The sequence below is a fragment of the Microtus ochrogaster genome, chromosome 18 (genome assembly GCF_000317375.1).
Source record: "Microtus ochrogaster isolate Prairie Vole_2 chromosome 18, MicOch1.0, whole genome shotgun sequence".
Taxonomy (NCBI): Eukaryota; Metazoa; Chordata; class Mammalia; order Rodentia; family Cricetidae; genus Microtus; species Microtus ochrogaster.
In genome coordinates, this window is record NC_022020.1 from 58934242 (window position 1) to 58957640 (window position 23399).

Below are 23399 nucleotides of genomic sequence, written 5' to 3' on the forward strand. Positions count from 1 at the left end.
ACACACACACACACACACACACACACACACACACACACACACACACACTCTGGGAGTTATCCAGAGTGCTAGCTTGATGGTATGGAAAAAAAGCCCTCCCAGTACAAGCTGGGGATGCTCAGTCCCTACCCCGGTCAGCCTGTGTTGACACAGCAAGCCAGGGGGAGCCAGTGACTAGGGAAGAGTTATGCTAAAACAACAAGTGCCACAGTGTCCTCTGTGTCTGCCAGGGCTGCCAGGGCCAGTGGCCATTTCACAGTCTCCTAGGCACAATGTGGCCAGGAGGACAAGGGGACTGAAGCCGCTGTCCCCACTAGGAGGAACCTGTGTGCCACAGGCCACCCTGACCCTGGTGGCAGATAGTGCTCAGCACCAGCCTTAGGGATGTGTGAAGTCAACTCCAGAGGATAAAAATAGCATAGTATTTTACACCCCCGCATACTTGAACATCAGAGTGAAGTAGATTTGGAAGGCCTATTTTTAAAGGAAGTTTTTTGCCTTAAACTTCCTGCTTGGCAAACATCTGTGAGCAACGACAGATGTTGTCACCCCGGGCAAGGCTTCCTGTATGCGGCGGGTGATCAGGGGACACATAAGATCTTTCTCACACTTTTCCCCATGTGACTCTCATGCCAGGCACTATTTCCACACATTAACTCATTGATCTTCACCACACCTATGGGCTAAGTATTTACTGTCACCCACATGTTAATCCTGAGTACACTAAGGGTAAGTAACGTACCAAAAGTCACACTGCCAGTGGGCAACCTGGCTGGGATTGAAACATGGCAGGCTGCTTTCAGGTAGGTTTTGTCATCTGGCTGGGCTCCTAGATCATTCCCATTGGGAGGTCCTTGGGACGAGTAGGGAATGCCCTTTAGTACGAACAGAAACCCTACCATAGGTTTGGGGTCATGCTCATGAAAGTATCCAGTCCTCGGGGTGAACAATGTGTGTCACACATGAGTACCACAAGTACTGGAGAGATCTTGGTGGGCAGACCAGCTATTGGGAAATGGGCTGGGTGTCTTTTTCCCTCTGACTCCAGGAGCTAATCTAGACAGCTGCCCTCTTTACGGTCTTTAAGCCAGAAGGAAAAGATCTACATAGCCAGGGATACCAGAGACAACACATTCCAAGTCACTTGTCAGAATAGCATGACACAGGAGGTGGTGTCCTAGTCACAGGAGACAGGAATCTGCTGGGAGTACTCCCACTGCCATGGGAAGGAAACCGAAAGGCAAAACCAGGGGAGATGAATACCCCAAGTACACGCCTTAAGGCTGAGGACCCCAACTTAAAAAAAAAAATAACTCCATTTGACACTGAGCATGTGAGGTCTCAACAGGACAGGGTCACCTGAGTGTCCCTCAGGGAGAAACAGGGTGTTCAGGGAGCATGGAGCTGTCCCTGGTGCTAACACACTTCTCTTCTGGGTTTTTGATCTCAGAAGTCACATGCCACCTCCTTCACAGTGTCCTTCAGCAGGAGAAACAGAGATCATCCTGGCAATTGTCATACAGTGTCTCTAGTATTAGATTCAGTATGACATGGCTCAACCAAAATGATAGCCCATGAGCTCTGCCAGTATGGCAGAGTGACACGGCCAGATTTTACAGTTTCTTGTAATAGAACTCAAGATTCTTAGGCCCTTGTGACCATGAGGTTGTGTTTAAATATTTTTATCTGAAAAAAAAAATGTAGCCCAAATCAATAGTTCAGTCAGTGGCCTTTAAATCATTTTGATTCAAGATAGTTCATAGCCACTCAGTAAATGTTACATTATGATTCTCAAGGGTATCCACGTATGTTAGAAAAACAGTCTGCTGTAAGTTGCAGCCTTTCTGTGCCCCAGTTTCCCAGCTGTGAACTATGCGGGGGCTATCCGCCTCCCTCACTGAGGGTGGTGTTTGGTGAGCATAAATAAGGTGCAGTGATAGCATCTGCAGTAGGTGATGACTTCACCACGAAGATTCTTGCAGTGATTTTCCCTCTTCCCACACCAGTCCACATCTGACAGGCACCATAGTGAGTCTGGTTGTGTGGTTCTTATGCCTAAGACCCAAAACCTACAGCTACAGGATGCCAGGTGCGGGGGCTGTTGGAGTGACCAGGGTGATGGTGACGAGTGGGAGTGGGAACTGGCAGGCGCAGAAGCCTCTGAGCTGCAGCCAAAGGGACTATATACAGGAACACAGGCCCTGAGGCTCACCTACAGCTACTGAACAGTGACAGGGTGGCACACACCAGATAAGATTTTATCTTTGTTCCCTCCCTTCTAAGATGGAAATCTCTCCTAGCCATGGTTTATATGAGGAGAAGTGGACCACAGAAGAGTGGGTGACTGACTCAGATACCCAGAGGGCCAAGGACAAGATGAGCTCAGGAATAGGTTTGTTTTCTTCCCCAGCATTTGAGTCTGGTCTCTGGTAGCATCAGGATCAGGGAAGCTGGGCCTTCCACAACCATCAACATTCCGAAGGGACATATTTGACCATAGCAGGGTGAGAAGTGCCTGCATCCCCTGCCTCCACCACCATGTGCTAATCTCTTCATATTCCAGTCAGCTCTATTTAAGGACCTCAGCCACCTCTCTACCCTTTTTGGTCTGGCCCAGGCAGGCCAGAGGGAGTTGGCAACTCATCTGAGCTAACTCACATCTCGGAGCAAAGTTGAAGACAAAGAGTAGCTAGCCAAGCATGCCCTCTGCCGGTGCAGAGACCCTCTGCCTCCAGTCTAGACTCAGACCCTGGTGAGCAATTCACACAGGTATTGAGCTTTCTAAATAGATGCTGTGTAATTGGGTTTCTCTAGATTCTCCAAGTGAGGCTGGCAGCAAGACAGGTGTAGGAAGGAGAAGGCTGTACCTAGAGTGCACGGAGAGTGTGGGAAATCTTGCACACGAGGAATGCACAGTTTGTATACGCAAACCCTGCACTTGATCCGTGTGCAGCTGTGTAGATGTCAGCAGCTTTTCTTTAAGAGTTCCTGTGAGGTTTAATTCCTCTGTGAATTACTCAATTCCTGATGTCCTGGGTAAATGGCATCTTAGCCGATGGCTATGTGCTGCTTGGAGTTCCTGTGGAGCACAGCAATGAAGAGCGATCAATGTGCACTGCTTGCCTGCTGACTCCAGGCTCTCCTTCCTCTGCTCCTCCTCTCCCCACTGACCACTCTGCCTCACCCCCTCTCAATTCTCCCAGCCTGTCATTTACACTGAGCTTGATCCTGGAAGCAGGTTCTCGGGGCCTGATGCACGCACAAGTTTGACTGCTGATTGGGTACACGCCCTATGGGTGGGTGTTGTCAGATGTCAGTCTCTCTAGTGAGAGTTGTGTGGTATGAGCCATGCTGACAGGTGGCAAGAGAAATCCTGGGGCCCCTTGGAGGGCCTCTTTGAAAGAGGGGGATGCTGAAGGGGTCCTTTGTCTCAGAGGAGGGGATTAGGTTACAACTCTTTGTGCCAGTAAGTCCAAGGCCAGGAGGGCTTGATGTGAAAGGCTGGGGAACTTTAAGGGGCCAAGACTGCAGATCCAGGAAGCTGGCTCCACTATTCCTACACCCAGCCAACCTACTCTGTGAGTACTCACGTGTTTTCCCTGCACTATTTCAATGTCAGGGCTGCTGTTTGTGGCTCCATCTACTTCTGGGTTCACAATGGAAATTTAAAATGTTAGGGAGATGGCAGAAGAATGTTTTGGCATGCAATGATTCTGCGAATTTATTCTGCCCTAGAAACCCTTTTCTGGTGGCCTTCACAATGTTTTGTGACTCAATAGCCATCTCTTTATCTTTATCCCCCTCCCCCACATCTGCCGATGCTCTCTACAGAACAAAGAGTTCAAGACTCTGTCGGAGCAGTTGTCGGTGGCCACCTCCACACATGCCATGGAGGTGGAGAAGCTGAAGAGGGAGCTGGCACATTACCAGCAGAACCAGGAGGCCGATACCAGCCTACAGCTGCAGGAGGAGGTGCAGAGCCTGCGCACTGAACTACAGAGGGCTCAGTCGGAGCGGAAGGTCCTAGAAGATGCCCACAGCAGGGAGAATAACGAGCTGAGAAAGGTATGCATGGTGGCTGAAGGGTTGGTGCGTGGGCTTCATGCTGGGAAATTGTGCTGATTTCCAGGGCTGTGTCCCCCACCCCAGACAAGCCACCCTTCTTCACTTCGTAAATGGCTGTGCTTCTGGGTCATACAGCAGATGTCTACTCCCCGAGCCAAGTGTTGATTGAGCTGCACTAAACACTGTGGCATCCATTGGGAGAGTAAATGGTTGTCTGTCTTCGCTCATCTTTCTTAAGGCCTGGAGGCAGCTCCCAGGTCAACCCTACAGATCTGGTCCTTAGTGCGAGAGATGACAGGTGTTCTGAAAGCCTGTAGCTGTCACTCCTTCCAGGAAATCATGTATTTCAGGGAGTCTGCTCTGCTGGCTGTAATCTGACTTTCCTGCTCTAGTCCATAGGCTTTCTCCAAGTCCATGAAACGGGACTTCCTAGGGTTGCTGCCACTGTTCCACATGTTCAGCTACAAAGAAGCTCATGTGGACTAGGAAAGTCCCACACCGCAGGGCTGTCTGTGTTCTCTCCCCATCTTTACCATGACCCAGTTAGAGGGAAAATAGTGCACCATCCACATGTTTAGTATCTGTCCATCATACGTGAATTGAGAACCTGAGAAAGGAGAGAGTCGGTGCTGGTTAGTACTGAAAGAAAAGCTCTGAAATTGGGATAGACAATGCGGGCACACCTGGAGCAGACACAGAAATACGGACCCTAACGCCTACGCGCTATTGTCAAGTGTGCAAGAACCCCTGCTGGTCATAGTGCACATGTGTAGGTGTGTATGTATATACATAAATACACATCAACTCATGGCCTTGATTGTTATGCCCAGATTTGTGAAGTCTCCCAAAAACCAACAAGTCCCATATGTAAAAGCAATGAGCCTTTATTTTATACAAGTTTGCAAACTCGGTCTCTCCGTGTGTCCAACATATTGGAATAATAGGAGAGCCCCGAGCTCAGTTAGAGTTGGGTTTTTATAGTAATAAAGGAGGTGGGTGAGGGATTTCTAAGGTTCAGGACCCCTGGTTGGTTGACATTTGTCTAGGGAAATCCTGGTAAATGTGTGCTGGCAAGTGATCCTATCTACAGTGGTTGGAGCGTTAGGGATTTCCTTTGGATGGTCTGTTCCTAGGTGATGCCTGAGTAATCTCAGTTTGTGGTCCTTTTGCAACCAGGTATTGCCTCAGGGTAAACTACTGAGACTCAGGCCTCCATTAAGCTGATCATGGCTGAGTCCAACACTGGCAGGTGATAATGGCTGGAAGTTAAGAACTCTTAACTTCCTCTGGGCGGTCTGTTCTTATTAAGCTTATCTCGGCTGGGCCCTACACTGGTCGTCTCTAAAGCTGCTTCTGAACTGGTATTAGCCAGCAGGTTCCATTCTGTATGTTTCTCTAAACTGAGTAGAAGACTTCAATCCTGCTCTGTAGTCCTTGGCTCTTCCACTACCTGCTTCTTCCTCATAGCTGAGAATTATAGACCCTCATTTCTCTTCTCTGGTTCCCACAAAAAATTTGAACTTTAGGTGCCTTGGAGCACCTAAAATAGCTGGGTTTCCATCCAAAGGTAGATAAGGGTTTATTGCACAAAAACTTCCTTGGCAAAGCCAAGCAGGGAAGCCAAGCCCGTCCTGCTCTCCTTTAGAAATGGCTGTTGCCTGGGAGCCTGAAGGCCTGGAGATTGAAGACAACTGGAGCTTGGAACTGGCAAGAAGAAGTCCAGGGCACTACAGGGAATAGCTGGAGCAAAGACAGCTGCTCCCCATCTCTTGAGATGGTATTTCACCATGTAGCCCTGGCTAGCCTAGAATTTGCTATGTAGAGCAACATAGCCTCGAACTCACAGAGATCTACTTGACTTTGCCTCTTGAGTGCTGGCATAAAAAATATGCACCAATATACCTAGCTAAAATCCTCTTCTCTAAATCCAAACAAATACAAGCCTAGGTTAACAACCCTCAGAAGATGCTGGAATAAAATGATCCATTAAGTGGGAAGATCCACTCTTTCTAGGAAATAGAAAAATGGGACGAGGGAAACAGACATTTTCCTTTCTCCAATGGTCTGTGGAACACTTTATTCCATTGCTTGGAGAACGGTGAAGGGACAGCCGGCTCCTGTTTCTATTCTAGGATCTGCCTCTCTGGGGTCTAATATTTAGAAAGGGCAGCATCCAGCCTGAACGAATGCTGAATAATAAGACAGTTGGTTTTCTTCGGGTCGTGTCCAGGGGCTTTCTCTGCCTTGAGTGAGATTGATGAGACCAGCAAAGCACAGAGACGGAGCCAGCGGTGGTAGATGTTTAATTAATAGGTTTGATGTTTCTGTCAGCAGAAATTGCAACTGCTGTATTGGAACTGGCATCCTGAAACACTTGGGGCTGCCACCTCCGATGGTTTCACCTAGTAGGCCACATTACTCCACTGCCTTAGCTCTTAGGAGTCGGGAATTCATCTCTGTGTCCCCGGAGCATGGAGCTGCTCCTGTCATACCCCAGCCTATCATTTTCTAAGGGAGACATTACTTGGAGCTCTCCATAGAGCAGTCTCCCCCTACGGCTCTTAACCTTGTTCCCTTTGTTCCTTCTGTAACCCTCAGCATCCGTCCCTAGCTGCCATCAAGCAGCTATGCTGTTTTGTGTTTTGTGTGGGTGGCTTTGTTACTTGGAAGGGAGGTGGCTCCTTGGGCTGCCATTGTCATGGAGGCAATGGCTCTGTCTTAGTTAGGGATTCAATTGCTGTGAAGAGACACCATGACCACAGCAGATTTTATAAAGGAAAATATTTAATTTGACTGCTGAACAGTTTCAGAGGTTTGTTCCATTATCATCATGGTAGGAAGCATGGTGGCATGCTGCAGACACGGTGCTGGAGAAGGAGCTGAGAGTTCTATATCTTGATCCACAGGCAGCGGAAGTGAACTGTGACTCTGGGTGTAACAAGCATAGGAGACCTCAAATTCCACCTCCACAGTGACACACTTCCTCCAACCAGGTCACACCTACTCCAAATAGTGTCACTCTCTTTGGGGGCCATTTTCTTTCAAACCATCATGTGCTCCTGATTTAGAACATGCTCTTGAAGGTTGCACAGAGCCTACCTTAGTACAAGATTCAGTGGGAGGGAAAAAGTGACCTGTAGCCAACTGCTTGACCCTAAGGCATCCTTGGCACTTTCCAGGTGTCTGGTAGGTCCTAGGTTCTGTGCCCTTAGGCTGGTGCATAGGCTGTGTGTTCTTTCACCTTACCAGTCACGATCCACTGCGATGGACCAGCTCAGCCGGGGCACTGGGATCAATGGGACAGGGTCTCAGGAATAGGTGTGTAAGGAGTTGGCAAATAACAGACACAAGACTCAAAGGAATCACATCTGAACACGTCTTTACTAGGCATGGGGCTCATCCTTTATACAGAAGAGATTGCTTAGCAGCATGTATTGTTTTTTCATGTGATACAGATTATTCTTAGGATCATTATATCAGATACATGAGAATAGAATTTCATCAGACAGATGTTCCCTGATATGAGTCTGCAGTTGGTCATGCTACACATGGCTTGGCGTTAGTTTTGATATAAATCTTTATCTAGACTGTGAGTTCATGGTATTTTGAGCTAAGGGCAAGTGGTTGTGGTTAACAGTCACATAGACTATAGTCTTTTATATTTCTGCCATCTATGCATAAGAACTTCTTCTTTCCTTCTCCTCCATATTTCTAACTCCTTTTCAAACCTTCCCCAAAACCAATCTCAAGACATTACAGGCATTTATTTCTCTCTTCTACCCTTATCTCATTTTTGCTGAATCTGTCTTAATTGCTTAATTAAGTTTGCCTTTTTTCCTTTATTTACTAAGCACCAGATTAAACTTGGGAACCTTTTCCCCTTGAATATTAACCCATCTTCCTCCATTAGCATCATATAGTCCTGTTATGGCAATATCTTATCAGTAGACTTCTGGAAACTAAAACACACTATCTTCCCTTCCAGAAGAAACCAGACTGCATTCCTTAGAACATAAGCAGGTAATGCCAAAAGTGCAAGGGCTCCAATGCAGGAAGCACAGCACACACACCTTCTCTGCGGGCACTCTTCCTTGAAGCTTGTGCCACATCTCATGTGAGAGATCACGCAGACTCTGCAGGAGGTGACATGACAATCCACCCCTACTGGTTGGTTTCCGTGGATGATTTCAGTATGTGGCCTTAGGTCTGAGGTCTTGCTGAATGGAAATAGAGGCATCTGACCGGAGAGAGTACAGGGCTCTCACGTGTTGAGTCTTCACAATATTCAGCACAGGGATTCTTGGGCCTGCTGTCCTCGGAGTTGTATTTTCATTGGCTCAAGATTTGTGGCTTCATGAAAAGGCTGACAGTTATTAGAAAGGGCTGTAACTCATCTCTGTGGATGACAGGTCCTGCCACAGGATGATAGAAGTCATTGTCCTTCACTCCCGCAGGTGTTTGAGTGCCGTGTGTGTTAGAGACTATTCTACACAGTGGGACGAAAAGAATAATCAAAATCACTCTTAGGAAACAGAAGATAGAGACAGGAGCCCATGATAATCCATCACATGCTGTAAGAGAGAGCGGAGCAAAGGGGATGGAGAGTGACCCGTAGGGGTATAGGTCATGCGTGACCGGCACAGGAGCCTCTCTAAGAGGAGAACAGAGTGTGCTGAGAATGAGCCCTGAAGACTTCTGCAGTGGCTGAGCAGCCAGGGGGAGAGAGAGGACAGGGAAGGAGCTGGGGGCACTCTGTGAGCTCAGGAACAGTTGTAGCTTGTGAAACTTCCAGGGATGGGCAACTGTCTTCAGCATTGAAGGCTCTGTGGGCTTGGGAGTGAACTAGAGCACATCCCCCAAACTATCCCGGAGACGCGAGTTTTAGCCATGATTTCCAAAGGATGTTAATTTCAGCTTTTGTGTTAGGATTCCACTGCATAAATATTTAACACCACTGTTGTCACACTGTGTGTGTGTGTGTGTGTGTGTGTGTGTGTGTGTGTGTGTGTGAGAGGACAGAGGATAACTTTTAAGAGTCAGTCCTCTCCTACCATCTGGAATTGAGCTTAGATAATTAGGCTTGGTGGCAGAGACCCTTACATTTTTTTTAATGTTGCTTCTTTTCCTTATTTATTTATTTATTTATTTATTTATTTATTTATTTATTTATTTATTTTATTGTGGTCATAGTCACCTTTGGTTGAACCCATTTTCTTAAGCACGGCATTTACCAATGACCCACCGATTTCCATCACCCCGTATTTCCTTTAGTAGTGTTGTCAGGAGTCACATGCTGGGCTTAGATCTGGATGTTGGTACCAAATGTGTCTCCCTCTCTCAGAATCTGGAGCACTGGTCCAGTGAGGCAAGAAAGGGCAGGTGGTTCAAAGCCCAGAGATGATGTGACCATCGTGAGCTTCTGGCTTTCCCAAGACTCAGCTATGATAGCTTATGATTCAGCAAGAGAGACAAGCACAAAGGGCTGTCTTTTCTATGCATTCCTCAATAGGGAATGTGAGCTGAACAGAGACACTGGGGGGGGGGGATCTCTGTGGGTGATCACATGCACTTTGACCAGCTCCGTCTTGCTGAGCTTGCATTTCTTCTCTATGTATGTAATTTCCCTTCAGAATGAAAGCAGCTTTGGTTGAAGCCGTTTTCCTAGGTAGGGAGGTAGGGCATCAGAATTCCACCTCCTCTGGAGGAGCCTCGTCTTCTTCTGTCACACAAAGGAAGGTTTTTGTTTGGTTTGGTTTGGTTTGGTTTGGTTTTTCTGGTTTTGTTTCACCTGTTGATCTCTTTCAGCGAGTTGCAGATCTGGAACATGAAAATGCTCTCTTGAAGGATGAGAAAGAACACCTTAATAACCAAATCCTGCGCCAATCCAAAGGTAAGCTCCAAACCAGCTTTGCATCTCTCGTCCCAATTTTCCTGGCCTCCTGGAGGAGGAAGGACTTACGAAGAGAGATCTGGAGAAAAGGACTGTGGATCTCAGCATCCTGCTGTGACATTCCTTTGAAGCCTGACACTGCTTTGCAAAGCTCTGGAACCTTGTGCAAGGATCCCACCTGAAAATGGGCAGGAAAGACAGACCTGGAAGGGCTTGTGGGAGGGGTCAGCAGGATACGCAACTGAAGTGCTTAAGCTGGTGCTCAGCACAGTTGAGTATGCACAGTTGAGTGTGCTCAGTTGAGTGTGCACAGCTTTTACATTTGTCTTGTTCATCCTTATCACCTGTGTCCCCTACTATATGATTAATATGTTTGCTGAAGGACAGGACCTTTGATTAGACCCTGGAGGAGCCTCTCTCAAGTGCTCACCAACTTCCAGGCTGCCACCCATTCCTGTGGCTCTCTTATCTGAGGGGGGGACAATAAAGTACATAAATCCAGTTCTTGTCTGCTCAGTGTAACCAGATCTCCTCCTATCCTTAGGGTTCTTCCTCATCTCAGAGGGCAGCTGAGCATCATAACCTCAGAACCCCTCACCAGCCTAAGATCTTGGGACAATATAAGATGCTTTCAAATTGCCCTTTAAAAACAAAACAAAAGTTGCGTTCCACTATTATGGATACAAGCCTGGCAAGAGAATAAAACCCATCTGGATTTCTTAGGTCCCTAGCCCACTTTCCCCTATATCACCTCTGGTCATGGACCTGAAGGATCAGGATTATGATGAGAGCTCAGAATGAAGCCTGGTTCTGCTGTAAATGCTGCCAGTAGTCCTTACAAGTTGTCACAAGAGAGGCAGGCTCGTGGATTGGGTGGGGGGCTTGTGTGCTTTGAGAGTTTCTCTCTCCGCCTCTCTGAGAGCAGGGTCACCCTTCTTCCTGTCAGAACCCTTGGTTTAGAATAATGAGCCCCTCCTCAACTCCACAGTAAGGTGAGGAGAATGGGAGACTCATCCACAGCCTCTGGGATGAGCCTGTGTGGGCAGCCTCTTAACAAGAGATTAGTCAGAATGCTCCTAGCAAGGCATGCGCATTGGAGAATCCCCCTCAGTTGCTGAAAGCCAGCTTCCCATGCCTGCTTTCCAGCTGAATTTTCCCAGAGCTCTGTGGAGGAGAGCCTCCTGATGAAGAAGGAACTGGAGGAGGAGAGGTCCAGGTACCAGAACCTCGTGAAGGAATACTCCCGGCTGGAGCAGAGATATGAGAACCTGCGAGATGAGGTGACCGTCCTAAAGGCAAGGGAGGCAGGCAGTTCTGCTGCCTGCTGGAAATGGCTTCCTTTTCTGCCCTTCTAGAGTTGGCTGTATAGCTCTTGCTGTCTGGCACTGCCTTGCTCAGCAAACATGCATGTGTGCAAGGACCACTTATTCTTTCGTTCCTATGGGAACTCTTGTTGTTAGGCAGCTGCCAGTCTGTGGTCCCTCCCTGGGGATGTCCTTTCTCAACACAGAGGTTCTACTGAGATCTTAGGAGGCTAAGAATTATTTTCCTGTTTGTGTATGTTGTCATCCTGTTTCTTGTTCTAGAGAAATCTAATGTAGAGACAGTGGTGTGGTAGGCTGTGACCTCAGTTGCTTCGGCACAGATGGAGTGAGACCGTTGGAGCCTGATTTGGTCTCCTAATGTCTGAAAAAAATACAAGACATTTTTGTGACATTTCAAGATGTGACATTCTTATTTACCCATACATATGAATGCTCCCTCCCAACATACATATTCAACATCAGTAACTTAGTTGCATGGAAACCAGGAAAGCAATCTGAAAAGGAACTGAAATAGAAATCTAAAAATTCCACCAAGCTCGGCTTTCACTCTTAAAGACAAACCGGCTGCCAAAGAATAAACTGAAAGTCCCTTTTCAGTGACTAGCACGGAAGGTGCGCCCTATTTCTAATCACTGCCATTTCCGTGAGCAGAACGGGGTGGACGGAGAGGCTGTTCGGGGTAGGGTTGCAGCATTCCTTTCAAGAGCCTGGAGAAGGGTACACCGTGTACATTCAGGGTGCACAGCTGCGAGTGAAGGGCTGCTTCCCCTCACTTTCTGGGTGTTGTGGGTTGTAAAGCATGCAGAGGCAAGGGAAGAGCCGGGCACGTGGCTCTTTAGTAAAGCATCTGCCCTGCATGTAAGGGAATAGCTAGTAATCCAGTGTTCCAAGGAGCAGTGCTGCCCAAGCTTGGTGACAAGAGAGGCAGTTGGCTGATGTCCAGGGCCTGCTGCTCCTTGAGAAGTTAGCTCTCATTAATACGGGCTGGTTATGAATGGTCACTTTTTCCTCCTTGAGCAGCAAACTCCGGGCCACAGGAAGAACCCCTCAAATCAAAGTAGTTTAGAGTCTGACTCCAATTACCCCTCCATTTCCACTTCTGAGATTGGAGACACCGAGGATGCCCTTCAGCAGGTGGAGGTAAGTCTGGGCACTGTCTGCAGCTGTCCTGCCTGGGACGTGTTAATTATCTGAGTGGAATTACCTACCAGAGATTCCTGCTCTGTGGGTGGTGGCTCAGAGGGTCCAGGGGATGGACACTGAGGACAGGGTCACTGGGTTGCGATGGACTTACAGACTGTGCAAGCCACACGGTCAGAGTACAGCTCAGCATTTGTGTAGATCCTGCTTCCATGCGGATATGAGCACTGCCATCCCCAAGGCTGTGCTCTTTAAGGCAGATCCGGAGCTGGCCAAGTACAAAGAACTCATTACACGAGGTGGAACAAGGTCATGCTGCCACACATGTACACCGCATAGTTAAATACAGGCTATATATGTACTCAGACACATGTTTGTACACATACATAACCCACATAGTAAAATCCGGACAGGAATCTGAAAGGATAGAAATACACTGGGAAATGGGTGCATTAAGATCCCAGGCTTCATGGCAAGGAGGGTGCTGGTTATTTCAAGTTGCAGCCAGGTAGTTGTTGGTATCACATTTACAGTAACTGTGGCCACAGTGATCCCGCATCAGGAAGCACTGTGTCCTGAGATTTAGTTTCTCCCGTGTTAAACCATTCTCCAGAAGTGAATTCCCTTTTAGCTTCCAAAGAAAATGCCCATGCCTGTGTCCATTTGTTCTGAGGATGTGTGATTGGTCAGTTAAGCGACTCACACCGGAGGAATGTAAATGACCAAGACAGAGATCTAATCTAGACGAGAATAAGCCTGCAGCGCCAGTTTTCCTAGGAGAAATGCTAGTGGTTTGGCACAGGCTTCGTGTTGGAGGCTAGGACTGGTGTTGGGGAGGAACAAGGAGCCAGATGGCTGTTACAGAGGTGGGCAGCGAGACATTGTGTGTTCCCAGAAGCATTTGTGCTGTGGAAACCACCACCTGTGCACCCCTCTCGCCTTGCAGGAGATTGGTGTAGAGAAGGCAGCGATGGACATGAGCGTCTTCCTGAAGCTGCAGAAGAGAGTACGGGAACTGGAGCAAGAGAGGAAGAAGCTGCAGGTGCAGCTAGAAAAGGAACAGCAGGACAGCAAGAAAGTGCAGGTGCGTGGCAGCTCTGTGAGCCCATGGCAGCTCTGTGAGCCTGTGGCAGCCTGTGAGCCCGTGGCAGCTCTGGGAGCCCATGACAGCCTGGGAGCCCATGGCAGCCTGGGAGCCCATGACAGCCTGGGAGCCCATGGCAGCCTGGGAGCCATGGCGGCCTGGGAGCCGTGGCGGCTCCTGGGAGTCATGACAGCCTGGGAGCCCATGGCAGCTCTGGGAGCCTGTGTCGACAGCCTGTGTATTTCTCGTGGGATTTAAGTCCAGCTCTGGGTCATGTCACCAGCAGATCTATTCTCAGGCCTACACTGAAAATCATGAGATTTGACCCTCTCCCACTTCCTGGACCCCCGCCACCTGTATCTGAACTCTCCTTTCATAGTGTCTTTCTTCCCTTTCTAACCAGAAGCAGTGCAGACTCAGGTGTGTGTGGCTTGCTGTCAGATTCCTGGGGATATTTATGTTGTTTGGTTTCTTTGCTTTGTTTTGCCTTAATAAGCAGTAAGTGAGGAGGTAAAGCTTGGTGGATTTAACTCTCTTAGGTCGATAGATTCGGAGTGGGGAGTGAAAGCGTTAGGTACACAGGTGCCTCTTCCGATGGCAAGCAAAAGCTGTCTGGAGACAAACACAACCCAAATACTAGACAGATGCTCTTTAGGCCATACCCCCAAAACCCACTGTCCATTGAAGATGTGCAGAGTTAAAAGATCCTTTAGTCCCCCATGCTTCCAGACACGAACTCAGCACCAACACGGGTGCTGGAGGTTCACCCTCGTGATCGGTGGGAATGAAGAGAGCTACCATTGCTCTGTGGCACCGGTGGATTCCCCACTTCAGAAATGGGCACCTGGCTTCAGAACTGACTTGTCTGGATACCAAGTGCAAAGGGGACTCTCAAAGTATAATCGTCAAGCAAGGCCAGTGGACTATGTCCTGTGTGTTGTTGCCCGCAGTTGGTACGGCAGGAAATATTATGGACCCTCTATTATCCTCTGAGATTAAACTTCCAGAGATCAAGTTTCTGAATCTTCACCTGACTTCAGAAGGAACCCTAAGCCACCTAGAGAGCTATAATCCAGGTCCCCAGCCATAGAGGTCATGTACCCAACACAGCCTGACTGAGGTGTCTGTGGAGTGCTCCATCCGTGTAAAGTGACTAAGCCCTCATGAGAGGGGAGCCTCTGTGGCTGCTCGTCAGACTGCTCCATCTATCCTGACCCGGCACAGTTGCCTTGTCCACTACAGTGATTCTGACAGACTGTGTACTTAGAAACATGACTTACATGGCCCTTAGGGTGTGAATGCACTATCCTCTTTCTCTGAGAATCTCATGTATTCAGCATTTAGAGGGGTTATGTAGCCTCTCTATGCCACACAGAACACAAGTGCAGGCCACTTGCCTAGCAGCAGGGATGCTGGCCCAGGTCATTCACATCCCTGCTCATGGTGATGGAGGAAGGCAAGGCAGAAGTTGGTACCTTGGCAGGGCTTTTCCCAGCTTACAGGGCAGCAAATACACATGTCCTTCATCTGGAAGAGGTTGTAAAAGATGCTCCCTCTAAACCCCAGGTATCCTGGTCCATCCACAGCAACGATAACCTTACCAAGACTTCAGGTTCCTAGGACTTAGGTAATTTTATTAGTGCTCTATTTGGTTTTGGTTCTAAAGGCCTGTGTTCTTCAGGGATGCCCCCCATTAACTCACTCAGAGCAGTTAACCACTTAGAAAACTGTTTGTGGCCCCTTTTCAACAGCCAATTCAACTCTAATGGCTGCTACATAGTCAGAGGAGCCCTTGACTGACCTGAGTCCTGGTGGACCAGTTACTGCTGCCCAGAGCCACCAACTTTGGCATTCTGAAGTCTGCTTTGTATACTGCATACCCACTGTGAGCCAGTTGCCTTCCTAGAAGGTCACAGAGGAAGTGGCATCAGTTCAATCCGAGGCACTTTGAATTACCTGGGAGATAGACCCATGAGTAGACACCCCAAAACTTGAGAACCGCATTAATTTCCAGGTTTTACAGCTAGGTACTGAGACAACATACCACCAAATCAGCTGCTGACTAACCAAGCATTCTTCCTCCAGCGGCCACAAGTCAGTAGTGAAGGCTCTGATGTGACTGTCCCCTGAAGGCAGTGGGGAGGACTTGACCTCACGCCTCTCTCTTCGTGTCTGATGCTCTTGCTCTGCAGCTGACTCCAGTCCCACCTCCATATTAGTACAATCATCTTTTCCGTGTTCTCCTCCTTCCTAGTGCATTAGAACTCACTGCATTCCATCCCCTAAGACCCTGTCTCCAGATGAGGTCACATTCACAGGGAGAGGAATTTAGGACTTAAAAGTATTAGGGGTGTATAATTTAATCCATGATGCAGTATTATGCATATTCATCCCATCAGCGCCCATGGGGCATTGTGATACAGTGGAGGGGGGGTTGTTTTGGGGGGATTCATGGTAGCCCTAATACTGGGCTACTTTTTGAAGGAGGTGGGGATACAGTTGTGGAGGGTGAGGTTGACAGCTATTCGTGCAAAAGCAGAGTGAGAAAGTTCGGCTGCCGTCAGAAATCTCTGCAGCGTGTGTACCCTGTGGTCTGTGCTTACCTCTCTGTCCTCCTGCGCAGATGGAACAGCAGAACAATGGCATAGATGTGGACCACGATGCAGATCTGGCTTACAACAGTCTGAAGGTAAGGCTGTCTGTTCTCTGGCACAGCTGGGCTTCAGGACACTGGGTCCTTAGTGCCAGTCTGCTCACCAGGAGAGCAATAGGCAAGTGACTGCATTCCTCCACTTCCACACTCTCACCTTGAAAATGAAGGGGAGTGAAACACACGTCTCCCCTACCTGAAACAGCCCAGTTAAAATAAAATGTGGCCACAGGAATAAAATCACTTTGAAAAATACCCAGATATAAGGCAGGGGGTTCCCTGTGTAGCAGATGCTGAGTTGGCAGAAGAGGGCAAAGTAGAACAGACCCAAGGAAGAAGGAAGGGACATCAGACCAGGCCCTTCCTTCCCGAAGACTTCCTAATGAGGCGGTTTCAACAGTCTGCTGGTCACTAATAGAGCAACAATTTGCTAATAGCCATTGCCCAAAAGAAAAAAAAACAAAACCCTTGAACCATGAACCATTTCTATGGCTTCCATTTCCCAACTATTTTTCACTGTGGTAAAAATATATATATCATGAAATTTATTATTTTAACAATTCTAAGTGTATATAAGGATCAGTAATAGAGGCTTCATCTATAATGTACAAGCGGCTCACTGGGTTCACCCTGTAATCTACTTATCTCGCCAACCTTTCTCCACTGAAGAATTTCCATCCTCCCTCCCCACAGCCCCAGTCAGACACTATTCTACTTCCTGTCTCTCTGCACTATAGATGCCTCATACAGTGGGCTCGTGACATCTGTCTTCTTGTGGCAGTTTATTAGTCAATGCCTTCAAGAGTCATTCATGTCACATACGTTGTCGTCCTGATTGAAGCACTTAGTTGCATTCCCTGGACTCGCTTGGCTTTGTCCTCTTACTCAGATAACAGAGGTTCTACCCAGTGGGATTTGGCTCAGTCATCTTGTGACTCAAACAACCACATCACTTTTTAAAGTTTCTAGAAAGTCACAGAGCAAATGAACACACAAGGCTTTAGGAAGTCCTATTAATAGCATGTTATTTAGAACTGTAAGTTTGGGGAGCATAGCTTGGTGACAGAGAACTTGTCCTGGCTTTGATCCCCAGCACTACATATGTATAAACATGCATATATACATACATACATACATACATACATACATACATACATACATACGCAGTCACAGCTATCAGTCCAGCATTATCACAAAGAAGAGTTTCATAGCCAAATGTGCTTAAAACATATATTGCATCCCTAGGGAATACTACAGAGTGTGTCAGGTACAATTATCCGAAAACTTGGGGTGATAGGTTTAATCCCTAAACTGACCACTGATGACATCAGAACTTGAGCCATTTATGTCTTCATTCAAAACAGTAAGTTGCTCTTCCGGTAGACAGGGAAAGTTAAGGCAAGAGAGGAGACGGGCTGGGAACGTGCTGTGGGTCCAGGAAGCAGCAAGCTGTGCCCCTTGGCTGTCTTGCAGAGACAAGAGCTTGAGTCAGAGAACAAGAAATTGAAGAACGACCTGAATGAGCTGAGGAAAGCTGTCGCTGACCAAGCCATGCAGGACAACTCCACCCATAGCTCCCCGGACAGCTACAGCCTCCTGTTGAACCAGCTCAAGCTGGCCAATGAGGAGCTGGAGGTCCGCAAAGAGGAGGTGCTGATCCTCAGGACCCAGATCATGAACGCTGACCAGCGCCGATTGGCTGGCAAGAACATGGTGAGGAGGTGGCGATGGCAGCCACGGGTGGGCTTCTTGGGGTGACACTGAGCCAGTCGGCTTGTGGGTTTGTATGTCTTTACTCTTGGGGCTCTTAAATCTGAAGAGCAAGATGTCTGTCTTCAGGGTCTCTGAAAGCAGATCAGGGGTCTGGTGCCATTTCTTCATGACCTTTATGATCAAGAGATGGGACTAGAAGTGTCTAGAATTTACTGAACTTAAGAAAGTAATCACAGAGGCTGGAGAGATGGTTTAGCAATTAAGAGTGTGTCAGTGGCCTTGCAGAGGACCAGAGTTCAGTTCCTGGCACCCACAACTCACAACTGCCTATAAATCCAGCCCCATGGGTATCTGAGGCCCTCTTCTGGCCTCCATAGGCACTGCACTCATACGGCCAGACATGCGTGAATTTTTTTTTTTTTTTATTAAGAAAATGTTCAAAAGACACAGATAACCTTAGTGGCTGTTTTTCATGACCCTTGTTGTTAATTTTGTCTCTGGGGGGATTTCTCTATCAACCCCTCCAGAGTTGTGGGTCCCCTTCATGTGTGTTTCTGATATTCTCACCTTCAAGGGCAGATTGTAGAGTGGGAGGGAGGGACCAGAGGTGAATAGCCTGGACCACTCTAGACATGGGCCCTAGAAATGACACTTGAATCATGTCCTTTGATGTAACCGCTTTCTCCTCATAGGAAGCTGGTCAGCTGCCCCACCATTTGCTCTCAGTGCCTCACAGCCAGGCCCTGCTAAGGCTGTATCCTTCCACCCTCTTGAAGTCCTGCCCCTGCCTGCATTGAACAGCAGCAGGCTATTTCTCCAGGCCTCCCTCTCTTCCCAAAAGCACATTTATACACCTCTGTATTAGAGACCCATTGCCTAGACGTCGTTAGTACAACCAGAGTTAGTTTCCATTTGTGTGTTTTCTAGGAGCCGAACATCAATGCCAGAACAAGCTGGCCCAACAGTGAAAAACACGTGGACCAGGAAGATGCCATTGAGGCCTATCATGGGGTCTGCCAGACAAACAGGTAGGACCCCCCTCTGAGAGCTGGACCTGGAGAAAGTGAGGGGCAGTCTGGTGACAGGAGGGCCATTGTCTAGCCTAGCATGTTACAACCTATCCCTTAGGTACTGGCCATCTGCCCAACATCGGGGAATTATCTCTTGGAAAGAGAAGGCCCTTTGGGAACCTACCAATAGAAAACATTTGTTTAAAATTGCTAGAAGCAGTGGACCCTCCAGAAAGAGCAGTGAACTCTCCAGAAAAAGCAGTGAACCCTCCAGAAAGAGCAGCGAACCCTCCCGAAAGCACCAGAGGGCCATGCTATAAACACCCTGAGTTTGCTTCCTCTGAAGACTAAAGTACTTAGGATTTCCAGATCTCCTGCGGCCATCCCCCTTCTGCAGATGAGGAAACTGGGGCCCAGAAGGATTGAGCAGTTTTAGGCATGCAGCTGGCCAGAGCAAAATCCAGGAGGCCTGGCTTCCAGGCTGTGTTGTCCCACCTCCACCCCGCGTGGGAAACCAGAAGCAGAAATGTAGCCAGCCCCCAATTCTCCCTAAAGAAGAAAGTGAAGGATTGAAGGTGACTCTCTGCGCTAAAGCCGGAGTCAAGATGCAGTCAACTTGAATTCTCTTGGGTGGAAGATAAGGAGTGAGATTAATGAGAAAGAGAGCGTGGGTAGTATTAAATTAGAAAGCTGGCAGCCGAGCCGGGCTTATCACTCTGGTCTTCAGAACCGAAATTGCTCCCAGCCCTCTTTCTGTTCTTTCCTGCAGCTGTCAGGAGTCTAGTCCTTGGTCTAGGTCTTTCCAGGGGCTGTTTAGTGCCCCAGATTTTGTCTTCTTACCTCAATAACAATGGAGGTGATGAGAAAAAAAAAACAGTCTTTACTATATCCTGCAATCATCCTGTGCTCAGAAAGCTCAGCTAGCCCAGCAAGCGATAGTGAACTAATAGCTGAGAACCTGAGTTAAAAAAAAGAGTAGCTGCCTAGAGGAGGAGAAGTCAGGACCTAGGTCCCCAGTAACTGCCCCGTTAGGCACCATAGAAGACTTGCCTTTCAGCTTTGTCCCAGCCTCCGCTTTGAGACAGTTTTGTGATTACTGCAAATCCAAGCATTACAGGGGAAAGCAGCTGATCTTACTGGCAAGGAAGGGGAGTTAGGCTGTGATTCTGGGGATCCCGGATAAGCACCCCCTTATGACAAGGGTGTTGTGAAGGTAGACATTTGCTATGCCTTTTCTGTGGTTGGCCTGTAATGGAGAGGTGTACATACATACAAATTGTATCTTAAATGTGTGGTCGAGTGGAGTCCCTTTAGAATCTGATAAAATGTGTACCTAGCCTGTGTTCAGGCTAGAGTTCTGAGATGATTCCTGATATACTTCAGTTCCCATGTGCAGTCTCTCAGATTCAGCATGCTTCCCACTTGCTGAGTTCTCATGGCCTGTCGAGATTTGCAGAGAGGGTTTGCCTGTTCTGTTCTCCTGCACTGTGAGCCTTCGGGCAAGGGTCTCCCCTGCACTGTGAGCCTTCGGGCAAGGGTCTCCCCTGCACTGTGAGCCTTCGGGCAAGGGTCTCCCCTGCACTGTGAGCCTGCGGACAAGGGTCTCCCCTGCACTGTGAGCCGCAGGCAAGCATCTCTCTTGCACTGTGAGCCTAAAGGCAGGTGTCTCCCCTACACTATGAACCTGCAGGTAAGTAGTGCTGAGACCTGCTCTGGCCAGAACTCCCAGAGCGTGAAACACTCCCTCTTCTTCTTCTGCAAGCTCATGCTGCCATCTTGGGAGCTAGGAGTGGCCAGCGTTGTTCTGATTGCTTTACTTACAGAAAAGCTAAGGAAAAGAAACAGCCACAGAAGCCAAGCTTAGAGATGGAAGTCTTTCATCCTCTCCCAGCTGGTTCTGGGAGAGTGATGGCGCTATGGACTGTGAGAGAAGCTGCTGCCACCCCCAGGCCAGCCTCCCCAAGTCAGGCCATCCTGGTCACAGAGCTGGCTTAGAACTTGGGCACAGAGTGTGGCTGAACTCAGCTTAGGCTCGGCTTCAAGAACAGTACTTCTCTCCCCTGTACACTTCCACCAAAGTCCTGCCAGGCTGTAGTTGTTGTTCAGGTCCACTGGAGGGGCCAGTTCTTAGAGAAACAAGTACACCTAGACAGAACCTAGTTCTGAAGGCAGCTGCTTCCCTCAGTGACCTCTATCTCCCTCTGTGCCTGTGCTCCTGATCTGCTTCTCAGAGGCCCCAGCAAAAATCCTGGGCTGCTGGGAAAAAATTCAGTTTGAACTAAAGTAAGTGCCCAGAAAGCACATAGGGATCCTCCTGCACACAAGTGACTGACCAGCCTCAACATACCTGCATATATGACAGAGTATGATTGCTTGGTCTGTTCTCTAAGGTCTGCAGGGGGAAGTGCATCCCCTCTGAAGCCATTTCTGGGGCATGACCTCTACAGTGAGCAGAAAATACTTCCGAGGTCATCCAGCTTACTGTGTTAGCCTAACACATGGACGATCAGGCCAGAGAATGCAGAAAAGTGTCCCTGGTAGGGCTCCTGGCTCCACACTGAACCGCAGACCTTGCTGTTTATTCCTTTGAAGTTAGCCACTTCAGGAGCAGCTCCTGGTAGGAGGGCCTATGCACAGGCGTTCCCTAAGTATTTGTTGATTTCCTGAAGCTGAACTGTTTGAATTTTCCTCTTCACACCAGCAGATGTCACTCCCTCCCAGCCACACTCCCAAACACAGACAGGAAGGGGTCTGAGACTCTGGTACTTTGGGTCTCTTTGACCTAAGAGCAAAAGTCTCTACTGAGTCCTGAGTCGGTTCACCAGTTTTTAATTTACGCATGTGACTGTTTTCTTGTCGCGAAGCCAAGTATTTGGGCGGTCCATCATTGCCTTTTACCTTTCTCCACAATAACAGGCATGTGACAGAAGCCAGCACCTTTCCCTGTGAAGTTAGGAACAGGGGGACGGATGCTAACTTCCTGGAAGTATGTCTGGGCCTCTGTCTCACATGCGCCACTCGGGAAAGTAGGAGAACTCCAGAAGGGAGGCGGAGTTCTCAGAGACCAGCAGTCCCTCTCAGGCTCTAAAGCAAGGCTGGGGGAGCTTTTAAAGAAGACTGGGAGACCCCCAGAGGTCCAGCCAGGTGCCGACACCTCCCTACTTGCAGCGGAGGGGATGGCCAGAGAACAGCATGCTGGCCTCCATCCCTCCTCAGCCCTCATGTACACTGGGCATTTCCAAGAACTCCTGCAGCCCCAGAGCCTCCTTTGGAGTAAAGCATTGCTACAAAGGACCCTAGGTGGATGCAAGCCTTACCATCTGAGAACAGTAGGTGTAGATATCAGCCCCTGCTCAGCACAGCCTTAGGTCCTCAGGGATTTTCTGGGACATGTGGATTGCCCAGGACACCTAACTGCTGGGCACAGAAAGAGGAAGCAGAATCTGGCTGTCTTAGTTACCTTTCCATTGCTGTGATTAGGCACCATGACCAAGGTCATTAATAGAAAAAGTAATTTGGGTCTTAGAGTTTCAGAGAGTTAGGGTCCATGACCATCATGGCGAGGAACATGGCAGCATGGTGCTGGAGCAGTAGCTTAGGGCCTGTGCCTTGATCTAGCAGCACAAGGCCGAGAAAGAAAAATGCTGAGAATGGCAAAGCCCTCTGAAACCTCAAAGCCCACCCTTGCTAACACACCTCCTCCAATCAGGTCCTCTCCCCTAATCCTTCCCTAACAATCCCACCAACTGCGGACCAAGTGCTCAAACATATAAGCCATTGGGGGCCGTTCTCATCCAAAGCACCACATTGGTGAGGTTCTGGGCATTTACAAGGCGGAAGGCTTAGATCCTCAAAATAAACTTGTTGGCATTAATCCTCCTCACTGCCCTGCCACAGAGATGGGAGCTTCTAACACTAAGGGGTTGGCCCTAGACTAGGAATAGACGCCATGGAAAGGCCACAGAAGTGGATTTTCAGAGGGGGGTTGATACAGATGTGGGTACCCCAGCCCAAAAGACAGACTGTGTAAGCACTACAGGTTTGGGTTCCTCCTGCTAGCAGCTAGCTCTGGAAGGATCTGGAATGGATACTTTCAGCCCTTAGACTTTACTCAAAACTTGACAAAGTAAGACAGCAGCTGACTTGACCAGGGCTGTTTGGTTTGACATCTGGATTTTGGGATGGGGTGAATAGTTTCTCTGTTAGCCTGTATGGACTAATTCCCCCACCCCCCATGATTCATGCCCTCTACCAGCTAGCCCACTGACCTTTAAAGACACGCTTTGCCAAGGAATGTGTGGGGTGAGATAAGAAGAGAACTTGGCACAGTGACCTCCAAGAAGCACCTTGGCCAATATTAGGCAGATGATATGACCGAAAGAAGATACCTGATTCCACAGGTTGACTGGACAGGGAAATGGCTGTAACTCAAGTCAAGGGAAGACATAGTTTGGTTCTCAGCCTGTAAGTTTGTTGTTGTTAACTTTAATACACTTATGCACACACCACACCACACACACAC

The 23399-nt window shown here is 48.5% G+C and overlaps 1 protein-coding gene across 1 annotated transcript in view; it reads left to right on the forward strand.

Annotated features, from left to right (window-relative positions):
- The window catches only part of Myo5b (myosin VB), a 274660-nt gene that overhangs the window by 223563 nt on the left and 27698 nt on the right, over positions 1-23399 (forward strand). The window contains exons 22-29 of the mRNA XM_026783548.1: positions 3832-4065; positions 9871-9955; positions 11102-11235; positions 12301-12420; positions 13367-13504; positions 16128-16193; positions 17628-17867; positions 18795-18895. Coding sequence (XP_026639349.1) covers positions 3832-4065; positions 9871-9955; positions 11102-11235; positions 12301-12420; positions 13367-13504; positions 16128-16193; positions 17628-17867; positions 18795-18895 — 1118 coding nt within the window. The remainder of the gene's footprint in view (positions 1-3831; positions 4066-9870; positions 9956-11101; positions 11236-12300; positions 12421-13366; positions 13505-16127; positions 16194-17627; positions 17868-18794; positions 18896-23399) is intronic.